The sequence below is a fragment of the Gymnogyps californianus genome, chromosome 10 (assembly GCF_018139145.2).
Source record: "Gymnogyps californianus isolate 813 chromosome 10, ASM1813914v2, whole genome shotgun sequence".
Taxonomy (NCBI): Eukaryota; Metazoa; Chordata; class Aves; order Accipitriformes; family Cathartidae; genus Gymnogyps; species Gymnogyps californianus.
Genome location: NC_059480.1, coordinates 2612132 through 2624262, shown reverse-complemented (window position 1 = coordinate 2624262; position 12131 = coordinate 2612132). Strand labels below are relative to the sequence as shown.

At 41.5% G+C, this 12131-nt stretch overlaps 1 protein-coding gene across 1 annotated transcript in view; it reads left to right on the top strand.

Moving 5' to 3' along the window:
• The window catches only part of STAG1 (stromal antigen 1), a 200526-nt gene that overhangs the window by 185920 nt on the left and 2475 nt on the right, over positions 1–12131 (top strand). Inside the window, exons 29-32 of the mRNA XM_050902898.1 lie at positions 2140–2345; positions 6117–6288; positions 9231–9341; positions 10304–10418. Of these exons, the coding sequence (XP_050758855.1) occupies positions 2140–2345; positions 6117–6288; positions 9231–9341; positions 10304–10418 (604 nt within the window). The remainder of the gene's footprint in view (positions 1–2139; positions 2346–6116; positions 6289–9230; positions 9342–10303; positions 10419–12131) is intronic.

Sequence of the window (12131 nt, the reverse complement as noted above, 5' to 3'; positions counted from 1 at the left end):
GATCATTTACCTCCCGCCCTGGCTTGATCTCCTCCTGCCAAGTGACTGTCCCTAAACCCGGCAGTGGGCTGTCAGTCTGGAGGCAAAAGTGCTCTAGAATAACCCTGAAAGTCTCATGAGCGCATACAGCTGCCTGTCTCCCAGAAGTCCTCCAGCTTGGCTTCCCTACCTCAAAAAAATGAATTATCTACCCGATACGTCTGCGTATGTCATCTGCCCTTGGTACAAAATACCATTCCTGTCACAGTTCAGCAAACACTGCTCTTTTGCAGGGCTCCTGCTTCCTTTCTGGTTTACTGCTAGCTTTTTTATTGGGGGGGGAGGAAAGGGAGATGTTTCCAGTTTGGAAGTGGAGCAGCAACATTGGTTTAATTTAGTTTTCCTATCCTGTTTATTTATTTGGCTTCTCGTTTTATGAGTAACCTCCAGAATTAGTGATAGCCATTTATGGATTTATTCAAATCTATGGATTTAATGTAAAACTATACATTTAAGATGTCAGGCTCTTATACTTAGCAAAAAAAGATCTATACTAATGCAGTTACAAACACACAAGGCAGATACAGGCAGGGAAATCCTGAGGAATTAATCTAAGACAGTACAGAGGTGAATTGCCCTGTGGAGGCATTTATTTCCATTTATTTCTCTCAAATAGAGACTGTTAGCTTAGACTAGACAACTGACTATTGGGTGTCTGAAGTCAGATGAGACAGAGCCTCAGCGTGGTGGTCTGTCTTCTAGAAATTCCGAGTTTCTGTCCTCGTTGAAGCTGGTAAGAACTGCCAGTATGAAGCTCCTCTAAAATGCTGAGCAAAAGTTGTCTCAGGTTTGGTATCTAATCAGTAAAGATCACCCAGGCGGTGTTGTTTTTCCTTCTTCACAATTTGGGCATAACCTGTGCACTCTAGTTCTATAAATATAAATTGGATGCAGAAAAACTTCTTACTTTCCTAGACTGTTCTGCAGATGGAGTCTCTAAAATCATGAAGCACTCAAGTGTTGCACAGTTTGGTACTGTAAAAGAGAGAGAGAATAAACCAAGAATTTCCCATTCAGTGCAAGGTTTGGGCGTTACTCAGTACACACGTGAAAAGGGGAAGGAAGAAGCATTCACAATATTGAATAAAACAGTAGACAGAAAACCTGTTGTTTCTTGAGCAAAGTCATCCTATTCACTGAAACAAAACAAAATCCCATTAAAAATTGGGTATGATTGTTACTCAGGCATATACAGTGTGGTTCCTTGTCCTGTTCTGAAAGCTAGACTGTGTAACAAGTTTGAGGCTGCCATGAGCTAAGAGGAAAATTCTGCATTTCCATGCAGAATTTGTGAGTTTGACTCCCACTGATGATAACCTGGCAGTATGGTATTAAAGGAAATCATGATCGAAGGGTGCAGGAGGCGATGTTGAAGTATCTCGAGTTCTCTTACCTAACTTCTGAATGGTTGGTTCTGCAGTTCGAAACTCATTAGAATCATTTTTACATGGATTTGCATATTCATTTTAAGGACTACTTCTAATACCATAATTAAATGATCAATGGAAAAAGAAAACAACTCAGGTGCCCTCCAGACCATGTACAGGAGGGAGGTTGTTCGGTTCCTCCCTTAAGTTAACAAGTGTGCATTGGACTTCTCCGTGGCAGTGGAACAGATCTTCAGATTTTTTATTGAAAAATAACTGCTTGCATTTGAAGAAACCACTTTTCTTGTTCCAAGATGCAGAAGGATATCCTACATCCTCACAATAGTGGTTCTAATTCAGTCTGTCTGTTGACACAGTAGCAATATATAGAGGTGGCTTCCTTGCTATGCAGAATAGAAAAGAAATTCACGTAGATTGTGCTGACAATGATCGCAGACAAATGTGGGAGGAAGATGCTGGGGAGAGAACATCTTCTATGATTTATCTGTGAGTAACCTGTGCGTGATTAACTACGTTCCTTTGTTTTGAGGGAATGACATGTATTCTTACTCAGTCAGAGATAAAATGCCCTATCAGCATATGTTATTAAATTAAAATAAGGAAACACCATGCGGGATTTGTGTTAAGCTCTCAATGTATGAAGAGGGGTTGCAGATTAATTAAAGAGGAAACAATGTGCTGTGCCTCTCTACTCATTGTCTTTTATTTTCAGTCACTCCTACTTAGAGAAGTTTCTGACAGAACAGATGATGGAAAGAAGAGAAGATGTATGGCTTCCACTCATTTCCTATAGAAACTCACTAGTTACAGGTGGCGAAGACGACAGAATGTCCGTTAACAGTGGAAGCAGCAGCAGCAAAGCCTCTTCAGTGAGGAATAAGAAAGGACGACCACCGCTCCACAAAAAGAGAGTAGAAGGTTTGTATGGTTTTAGGTTGCCTGGTAGAGGTATTTCTCATTTTGTACATATATTACAGCTTTCCTTCTCAGGAGCCCTTATGGTTTATCAATTAATGCTGAAATATATGATATATTCTGTATGTAGTAAAAACAAGACATCTCTTCTGCAAATTCCTATCAAGCTTGAACATGTCTTTATGAGCAGTACCATCGCGAGTCCCTGTTCTTGTTTGTCTTCACTGAGATTTGCAGATTCAGAACTATTAAAAGCCGTTATTGAAGTTGGAAACAGGAGGTGTTTGTGGAGTTATCTGCTCTGCGCCTTTCTCGGTCATGGACTTACGGTCTTCTGCCTGTGCTTCAGTCTGGAGCTGTTGTTAATTAACAGGGTGTTAGAGCAAACCCAAGGCAGAAATTCTGATACAGATGTATATTTTTGCAGGACCCCTGGAAAACACTAAAAAGACACCTTGTTTTGTTTAAAGTGGTATTGATATCCAGGGTCTGTGTTTACTCTTTCTGTGACTTCAGGAATGTTCATCAGGAATTTGGCTATGATAGCAAATTTCTTACGAGCTTGCACCTGTTCCTGGTTAATCTGTATGATGTAGTGTGTACTTTTGTGAATATAAATTTACTGTTTCACTACAGAGTAGGTGTAAGTGGGATCTTTAAACTTCAGGGATTTTTCCAAGGTCAGCATCTACGATAGTAACTTCTCAGTGAGGAATCTAATGCCAGTTTGTCTGAATATACAGCAATTTCCCAAAATATTCTTCAAAAGTTTGTCCATATGCGCTTCCACAATCAGGTCCATTCTTCACTACAGCTTATGTTGAGCAGTACGTGCACCAAGTCCTTCACTTTCTTACAGCCAACCTAGAGTTTAGGTAGATAAAATACTGCTTCCTTCAGACACTGTTTTGCTTCCTTCAGGATGCCATGATTTTCACAGAATTCAACTGCTGAGGTTTTTTTCTTTCCTCTTCTTACTATTTTCGTTCTATTTTATTGTATTCTACCAATATCCTTTTTTTTTCCTGGGAGTGCAGTAATGTCTTTGCTTCCCTGTAAGGCAAATCTTAGTCTTAACGACATAGTTTTTAGGCATTGTTTGCCTCATGCTCTTTCGTGTCCTCCTCTTTCAACGATCAATAGAAGGGAGAATTGATTTGCAACACTTCCCATTTGAATATCCCCTTTCTTTGCGACAGCTGTGGTCCTGAATTTTCCACAAACATAACTCAGTTAAAATGATGTAGGCCAAATCCATGGTTGTTCATTTCCTGAAAGATCTGACTGTACTGCAGTTTCCACTGGGAGATCATCTCGCTGCAATACAGACTGTGCCAAGACTCACTGTGGGTCTGACAGGATTCTGACATCTGCAGAGGGTGTGAGGGTCTGTTTATGTTCTACCAACACTGTGTCATCAGAAGACACCCAGGATTTATCTTACCTTAGGCAGAGCAGTCTAACGTCACTGTTCACTCCTGTAACCCCGAATTCCCCCGTTAGTAATCTGTGGCCAGAAGACGACTGATGAACACTGCCTCTCGTGGGGTGCTCTTGCGGGTGGGGTATGGGCACGTCCTTTGAGTACTACAAATACAGCTGTGGGTCACAGTGTAACATTCAAGGACAACACATTTTGAAGAACACTGGTTAGGAAGTGATTCCCTTCTTCCTTCCTTCAATTCCTAGATCACTATGCAGACCTTCATTACTCATGAAAGCTTTGCTGTACAGCCTCAGCATATAGGTCCAGGAAGGATGTTTTAGCCCATAACAGCGTAACTGTCTTTTCCTTGATGGATGCCTTCATTGTAGAATTTGACTGCCTGGTAGATGATAGAACTGAAAAGTTACCAGCAAGTGCTCTCTAATGACAGCAGCAACACAAGCTGTGTGGCCTTTCCTTACATCGAAGGATATGAGATGCAAGCACCAAAAGTCTTGTTTTAGATATGTATTAATAAAGGACATTTGATACCACATGTTAAAAAACCCCCACAATATCATAAGTAGTTCAAAGGACTTGATGTTTGGATACTTCTTGATGTGTAGTAGGCATAATGATTGTGTTAAGCACACTTCCGTTTGAATCTTGGGAAAAGGAAAGCCAAGAAAACCTGGAGCCAGCTTGTCGGTATTTTTCACAGGAAGACATAGATTTCTGCACAAGCAAGGTCTTATTTTATATGTACCAATAATGAGCTCATGAAATAATCAGAGATTTGATCCTCACAAATAAGTACTTACTGTTCACTCGTCCGTATAACTTGAGCTATGAAGAACCAGTCTTATGAACAAATTAACTGATGGTCTATCCGTAGTAGGTACACAAGTCTTTGTTGGTTTTTTATCTTTACATATTTTTATAACTCTTCCGAAAGTCCTAGCTTTAATCTTAATCTGGCAGTACAGTTACAAATTTTGACCTCTCTTTAAATCCTGCTAAGATTTTTTTTTTTTTTTCCTTTAATTTCCACTCTAAAGGAACTAAAACAAGGGCAAGGTTGCTGCAGAAACTATCCTAGCATCCAAGAACCATAACTGGTCCCCTCTGGTTACTTTCTCACCTAAATCCAGCGTATATTGGGTTAAGCAGACTGTCTGGGTTGGAGAACATTCCCTGTTGCTACTGAAAGTAAATCTGCTCTGTGACATTTCTTCACAATGCCTTAAGGAAATCAAACATAAATAGGATTAAAAAAAAAAAAAAATCCCTAACATAAAAACAGTTCAAAGGTAAATTCAAGAATAAATAGGCAACTTTTTAGACAACATTTATGCCTAAAGGGTAAGAAAAGGTGTAGGAAAAATGAAAAGATCCATTGAGATCCCCATCTGCTTTCTCACCACACATTTCTTCTGTTAGTAAACCTGTGATTGTGTCTTCTCCTCTCTTGTCATCTCCCCTGTTTTTCACTCACTCCAGCAACTTACGTTTTTTTCTGCGTCTCTTGCCTACGCCCTTGTCTGCTCTATCGCATTCTCCTCAAGTCCCCCCTCCTCCTTCCTCTCTGGTTTGCTCCCTTCACAATACGAGCACAGCGTCCCACTTACACCTTCAGTCACCTTCCCACCTACATTCCTCTCGTTGCTCTAAACTCTAAATATGCTGTCTGAAGTCACCACTTACAGTTCACACCAGCCGGACCACTTCTCTTATTTAAAATGCCCCCTCTGTGCTCCACTGAAATGGTTCTTACTGAAGTTTCTAAAGATGTGTGCTGACCAGATTTTGGGTTTTATGCTCCACCCTCATCTTAGTGTTTAACTCTGTCTTGGTTGCTGTATGCATATGAGATTAACAGTCTTATATTTAGATTGTAAACTCAGTAATCGGGAATTATCTTTGTTCTATGTGTGCAAGATACCCAGCAATTCAGGTAGTGCTGCAATACGATACTTGTTAGCAATGATTTTTGTTTGGTAAGTATTGCTACTTTAAATTGTTGTTATTGCTGGGAATAGCTGGTAGTATCCTTCCTTAAAAGAACACAAAATAAAATTAGAGCTGAAACATTTATCGTTTCAAGCATTTTCCAGATGATCTCTTAAAGGCACACTTGTTTTAAAAGATACTAAACTGTCTAAAATACAAATTTGGAGAAGGTGCTGCAACTGAAATTAACTGCATTGAAGTGTGTCAGCAGATGGAAGGCTCTCATTGCTGATGTAAGGTATTCGTTCAGTGAGTTGGCTGAACAAATCCTGAAGGCGGTAATACTGCACTGCACATTATCAGAAATGCGTCAGTAATTTTAAATGTTCTTTTTCTAGATGAGAGTCTAGAAGGCTCATGGCTGAACAGGAATGAAAACATACATACTCCAGGGACACTGCAGGCACCACAGCTCACCTCAACTGTCTTGAGAGAGAACACTAGACAAATGGGAGAGCAGATCCAGGAGCACGAGTCGGAGCAGGGATCTGAACAAGATTTTTTACACAAGTAAGTGTTGGCATTTCAGTATCAAATACAGTGAGCCAGGCAAAGGAGTTGCATATTATTTATAGAGATAGTCCTAGACTGTGGCTCCATATATGCAGTGTTTATTTGCAAAAACAACTGGAAATGTCTTGGCTATAGCTAAGCAATACTTCGATTATTTTCAGTTCCCAGGAAAAATATGTTGTAATGAAATCATGGTAGAAATTCCTTATGTTAAAGTTATCTCATAGCATAACTATGCGATTGTGGTTAAATCTTCCTAGTGTTTGTGCCCGCAGGTTGGATTGAACTGTTTCTCTAAAAGACCTGTTAGATGTTCTCTTTTCTTTCCCTTTGCCCTGTGTCAGAACTGTACAGTTCAGGTTCTCCAGACATCCTAACTGATTTCTTGTAAATTAACTCTTCAATCCAATTCTAGCTGCTGAGCTAGTAATTCCTGTTTCTGGGGTAACTGCCTGCAGGCAGTTTTATTCTGCGCTAAATTATATATACTTTTTGTCACTCAACTCGCATTTTATCATCTCCATTTAGAGGGGAAAAAATGTTGGTTATTATCTGTCAGTAGTTTATGAATAGAGAAGTCTTCAGAGAATGCTATTATGTGCTATTTCTATTAATTTGAAGATACAGAATAACAATATCTGTTTTGGAGACTATTTTTATAACTTTTATAGCCAAATGTACTGATCTGATTTATCTGTATAGAAAAGTCATATTATGCTGGCCAGATGAATTGGGTTTCTACCAATGTAGTACAGTATAAAAGAGCCAGGTTATGCCTCTTGGTTTTCCTCCAGCTTTTGTCCATCGTGTTTTTCGTGATACATGTTCCCCAGCTTCCCAGTTCTTCCTGAACGTGCACTCACCCTGCTCGATCCTAATCATAGTATTTTCTAAACAGAAATAATTAATAATGGTCATTTTGCCTGGGAAGGTAAAACGTTCTCCAGTCTCAAATGACAAGGGTTTATGTATACCACCATGTTGTACATACAACCTATTCAAGTTTGGCAATTTGTGACCATAGGTTCTCAAAAAATCTGAGCAGCTTCTAAAGAAATGTACTCTTTTGAGAGCATAACCTATTCTTCTCCCTTGCTTGTGTGTGTAACATGCACAGGCATCAGCAGGGCAAGATTAAACCTTGATAGGATCCATTAATCAGTGCCCACCACAAGAGATACTTGCAGCTCAGCTGGCTACAAATCCCTGTTAATTTTTGGAGCACATAATATTTGGCATTTCCATAAATGAGTTCAGCCAACTTTCTTTCCCTATATTAACCACGTAACATCACCGTAAGACAGTGTGAGATCGAGTGGCAGGCTGGCCGGGCTGGTTCACGCTGCAGGCAGGGATATGTGTGGTCCTGCGCAAAGGCCTGACACGGGCTTAAGTGTTCCCAGCCGGTGCTGTCGGGAAGGAGGGAGGGCTGGCGTGTGAACAGGTGAACGCAAGGCAAGCCTGGACGTGGATTTCCTCACCTACGCAGTTCAGCCTGGCAGGTAGTCCCAGCTGGCCAGAAAGCAAGCACGGCTGAGGAAGAGCCCCTGTTCACATCAGTCCCAGAGCATCTTTTCACCTGAGTCCCACAGCATGTGAGGTCTGGGATCGTGGCTCTTGCCTTTCTGAGGGCAAGGATTTGCTTCCCAATCTCCTGCCTCCCCAGATGTTGCCGTAACTTCTAGATAATAAGGAAGATGTCGTGGCTTTCAATTTCTCCTTACATTTTTTCTGCTCTGCAGTAAAACCAAAGAAAATTGCTGAAGCAGAACTTTCTTTCTGACCCTCTCTGATATCCCCTATCACTAAGCTAAATCTCTCTCTGTGAACATTTAATTAGTTATGGGAAGTGGGACAGCTTCCAGTCACCGTGTTTTACTCCTGAGCCTGATGAGCAGGCACTGCCTTAAGCCGTGGGAGAACCTTCCCCTTGTCGGGGTGGGGGGGAAGTTGAACCAGGCTCTTCACCCTGGGCTTGAACCTCCGTTTCTCCTCTCAGATGAATGCTGTGAGCAGAGAACTGTTGAGCAAAGGCAGATAGCATCGCTCTCCTCTCTGTTATTTCAAAGAGTTGGATTCGACAACATGGAGTTCACAGTGTGAACTGACAGTGGAGAGTCCTTTCCTTTCAGCCTGGAGTTAGCTGCCACATGCATTTCCTGCAGGTCAGCTTAGGAGAGCTAGAACATAAAACAAATACAGAGCAGTCAGCTGCTGAGCTAATGGGGTTAATCATGTCCAGGAGGCTATTTTGTTCTAGGTTGTTTTCCCATGGGTTATCCCAGTTTATGATGTCAATCTTACTAGGGTACGAGACTTCACAATGAAATTAAAAACTGGTGTTGCTCTTGAAGAGCTGCACTTAGTTTACTACTGTTTCCTTGTGCTGCAATATGCAAATCCTATCAAATGCATTGCTGTCTACTACTGGATTTAGATGGTATTAAAAATACAGTTTTTCAGGTGTTTATATGTGGATAAGTTACTGGGGTGCTTAAGTTGATCAGGTTATATATTTTAAAGCAATTTGTTTTTCATGTTGTGTGACATTTTTTGTTTTAAAATGTGTGTCAGTTATTAATTTGGATCTATTCTTGCTCATATTTTGCTTGACCTGAGACAGTGAAGTAGGATTTAATAAAATTAACTTTAGAAGTGCTCCCACTTCAGGTGCATGCCACACTAATGAATGAGTAATGTTAGCATTTTATGTAGCTGGTTTTATTACAACGATTAATGGGGTTTTTTTGTGCACATACAGTGAGAGGAGAGAAGTTGTGGAAGGGAATCCAGAAGATGTGTACAAAGATGGATGTGATTTAAATATCTTAATCTGAAGCATGGCCAGACACAAAACCTGAGGAGATAGATACTGTCTAAAAACAGCCGACTCAAAATTGTTAGTGTTCTCAGTTGTAATGCTGCTTTATGTTTGTTAGTCCCCAGATGCAGATATCTTGGTTGGGCCAACAGAAGCTAGAAGATTTAAATCGAAAGGACAGGACAGGAATGAACTACATGAAGGGGAGAACTGGTGTAAGGCATGCAGTGTAAGTGTTCAGAGCATCCTCATCTCCAGATCAGAACCATTTTGGATGACAATGCCGCATTTTATGTTACCTTTTCTGTGTTGTTGCCGGTAATTTCTGTGACATTTTAACTCGTTAATGAGGACAGAGTAACAGCTTTGGATGTTGGGATGGACGCCGGGCCGTGTGGCCCTCTAGCCCAGCGTTCTGCCTCTAACCATGGCCATAAGCAGGTGCCTAGTGAACAGGGCAGACAGACATGGCACAATTCCCCGTAATTCTCTCCCAGCCTTCAACTGTTTTCACTTCAGGGGGTTTCCATGAAGCACTGTGATCTGTCTGTTAAGCAGTTCCCAATGAACCCTTCCAGGCTGTTGTCCAGTCTTCCCGTGAACCTGTTTAAGCTTCTTTTACCCACACCATCTTTTGCCAAGGCAACCCACTGGGCAGCTAATGGAGGGAACACGCGTGGGTGAATGCTGAAGCGTTCTGTTGTACAACGGGCTATGTGCTCTGGGGCCGATCCAGCCAAGGCTTTCGGCACCTAAGTACTTTCCAGGATGGGGGCCAGCATCTCCAGCAAGATCAAGTCCTTACAGTGTTAGAAACTGGTCTCGGCTTCACTGCTGGATTCCCTGGGATTTAGCAGTGATCCTGGCAAACAGTGTAACCCCTTTTTGTAAAAGGGCAAGCAAACACACTGAGGTTGTTGCCCTTTTCTTGTTAGGGACAAATTTAATTACTGTTTATAATGATATTACATGGGACTTCCTGCTTTAGCCTGTGCAAGAGCTAGCTTTGTTTTTATGTAAGATTTTCTTCCAGTTGATATTACAGAAAGCGTGCTGGCATTATTCTCAGCGTAAGGTTTTATGTGAAGGCATTAAGGGATAGGATTTGTGCAGTCTTTTTAATGACAAAAGATGATGGCTGGGAAATTTAAATGCCTGGAAATGACTTTTTCTTTCTCTTTATTTAATCAGACGAGGTCTAATGGAAGATGATGCTGAGCCCATCTTTGAAGATGTAATGATGTCCTCACGAGGTCAGCTAGAGGATATGAACGAAGAATTTGAGGACACAATGGTCATTGATCTGGTTAGTAAATCTTATTTAATAGCGAGTTTAAAATGGATGAAAGATAATTTAAAAGGAATTTTAGAAGCGCAAACAAAATTTCCAAACTTTTGAGCCTGATGTCCTGTTGTCTGAACATTAAAGAGCGGAAATGATCCGAATACTCCCTAGAACCTACAACTGCAGACTCAGGCCCAATTGGTGTTTTGCATAGAAACACAAGGAGTGTTGCTTAGCGCTCTTCCTCTCCAATATTCTGGACTCGGGCAGTAGCAAGTGCCTGAAGCACCATCATGCACCTGGGGCATGTCAACCTGTGAGAATCAGGTTATGACATACAGCGGATCAGGTGTATCGGTGCAGCCCTCTTAGATGAGCGCTAAAGCAGCAGCTGATGTGACTCAGCGTGCAGTCGGCCAAGGGCAGGAGGAGTGCTGGTGGGGGGACAGAGGTGTGACCCGCTCACCCCATCTGATTGCATACTACACGAAGCTGCCTGCTCGGCCTCGGGAGGTAAAGGGGACTCTCTCAAATCCAGTAACGATGTTTGATTCCAGTTGTTAGCTGACGTTATGAAGTTTGGAAACTATCATCTAAAGGTATTGTAGGTGGTGTTGCCTGCCCTATGCCGTTGTCACAGCCATCACTAACTCTCTTGCTGACGCGGCTCTTTATGCAGCCACGCTGTGGTCAAGCTGGTACAGCCAAGTTGTTTCTCTTTTTCTGGTTGGTTTCTGGGAGGCGGGGTGGACAGGGGATCCTTAATCAAGGTCTGGTTAGTTTACAGCCATACCCAGAGTTGTGCTGGCACAGCAGAAGAGAGAGCGGGCAGTAGTGGGTGGGCGTGAGGCGATACCTTACACTGGAATTGCTCCCACACAGGTCGTATCATCAGATGGCAACCTCAGGTCCTTTCATGGTAAGGTACTGACTACAGGCAGGACTTCCTTTGTAGAGGTTATAACCTGACTAGCCTCTCCATTCGGAATGAGTACTTTCCTTCTAAAATGGGAAAAAGGATCAGTTTGCATTATACGTTTCACCATTTTTATGCTTTCCTATTTCTCCTTTCATATCCAAACAATAAGGCATAGGTTACTTTAGGACTGGGCTGTAATGTCTTGGAAAGAAAATTTAGGCAATAATTCAGTTGCTGCTGCTGAATACTGAGGTTATTACTAGCACTCACATGATTATCAAGTAAATAAAATCTCTTTTACTGGTAGTCCAAGGCAAGGAAATGAAGGAATCGATCAAGCCAGTGAAGCTCACATTTACTCTTATGTTCCTAGGGAAGGACAACACAAAGGGTTTAATCCTCAGAAACATTATGACATCTTAAGTACGGTTTTTTTCTAAATCCATTTTTGACCATGTCAGAGCTGAAGTTTCACCATAAACTTAAAAGCATAAAGACAGTTAAAAGACAGTTTTTATGCAGTCTGGCCTACAGTCCTAATACAAGAACATCACTAAGTCAGCAAGAGCCTTAAGCAAGTCCTTAGCTATGAGCAGAGACTTAAAATTACTTTAGAATCCATCAGCTTTTACCCCATTCCTTAAATAAAACGTGAATTTAAGAAGTACTCTCCTATGTCCGGGCCTACATTTGTATCGGAGCTTTTATGAAAATCCATGCGAAGCTGCTTTGTAAAGGAACAGGTAACCATGTCAGTACCCGTTGGCTGTAGAGCCACGGGAATCCTTTACACCCAGGTAACTGATGTGATGTTC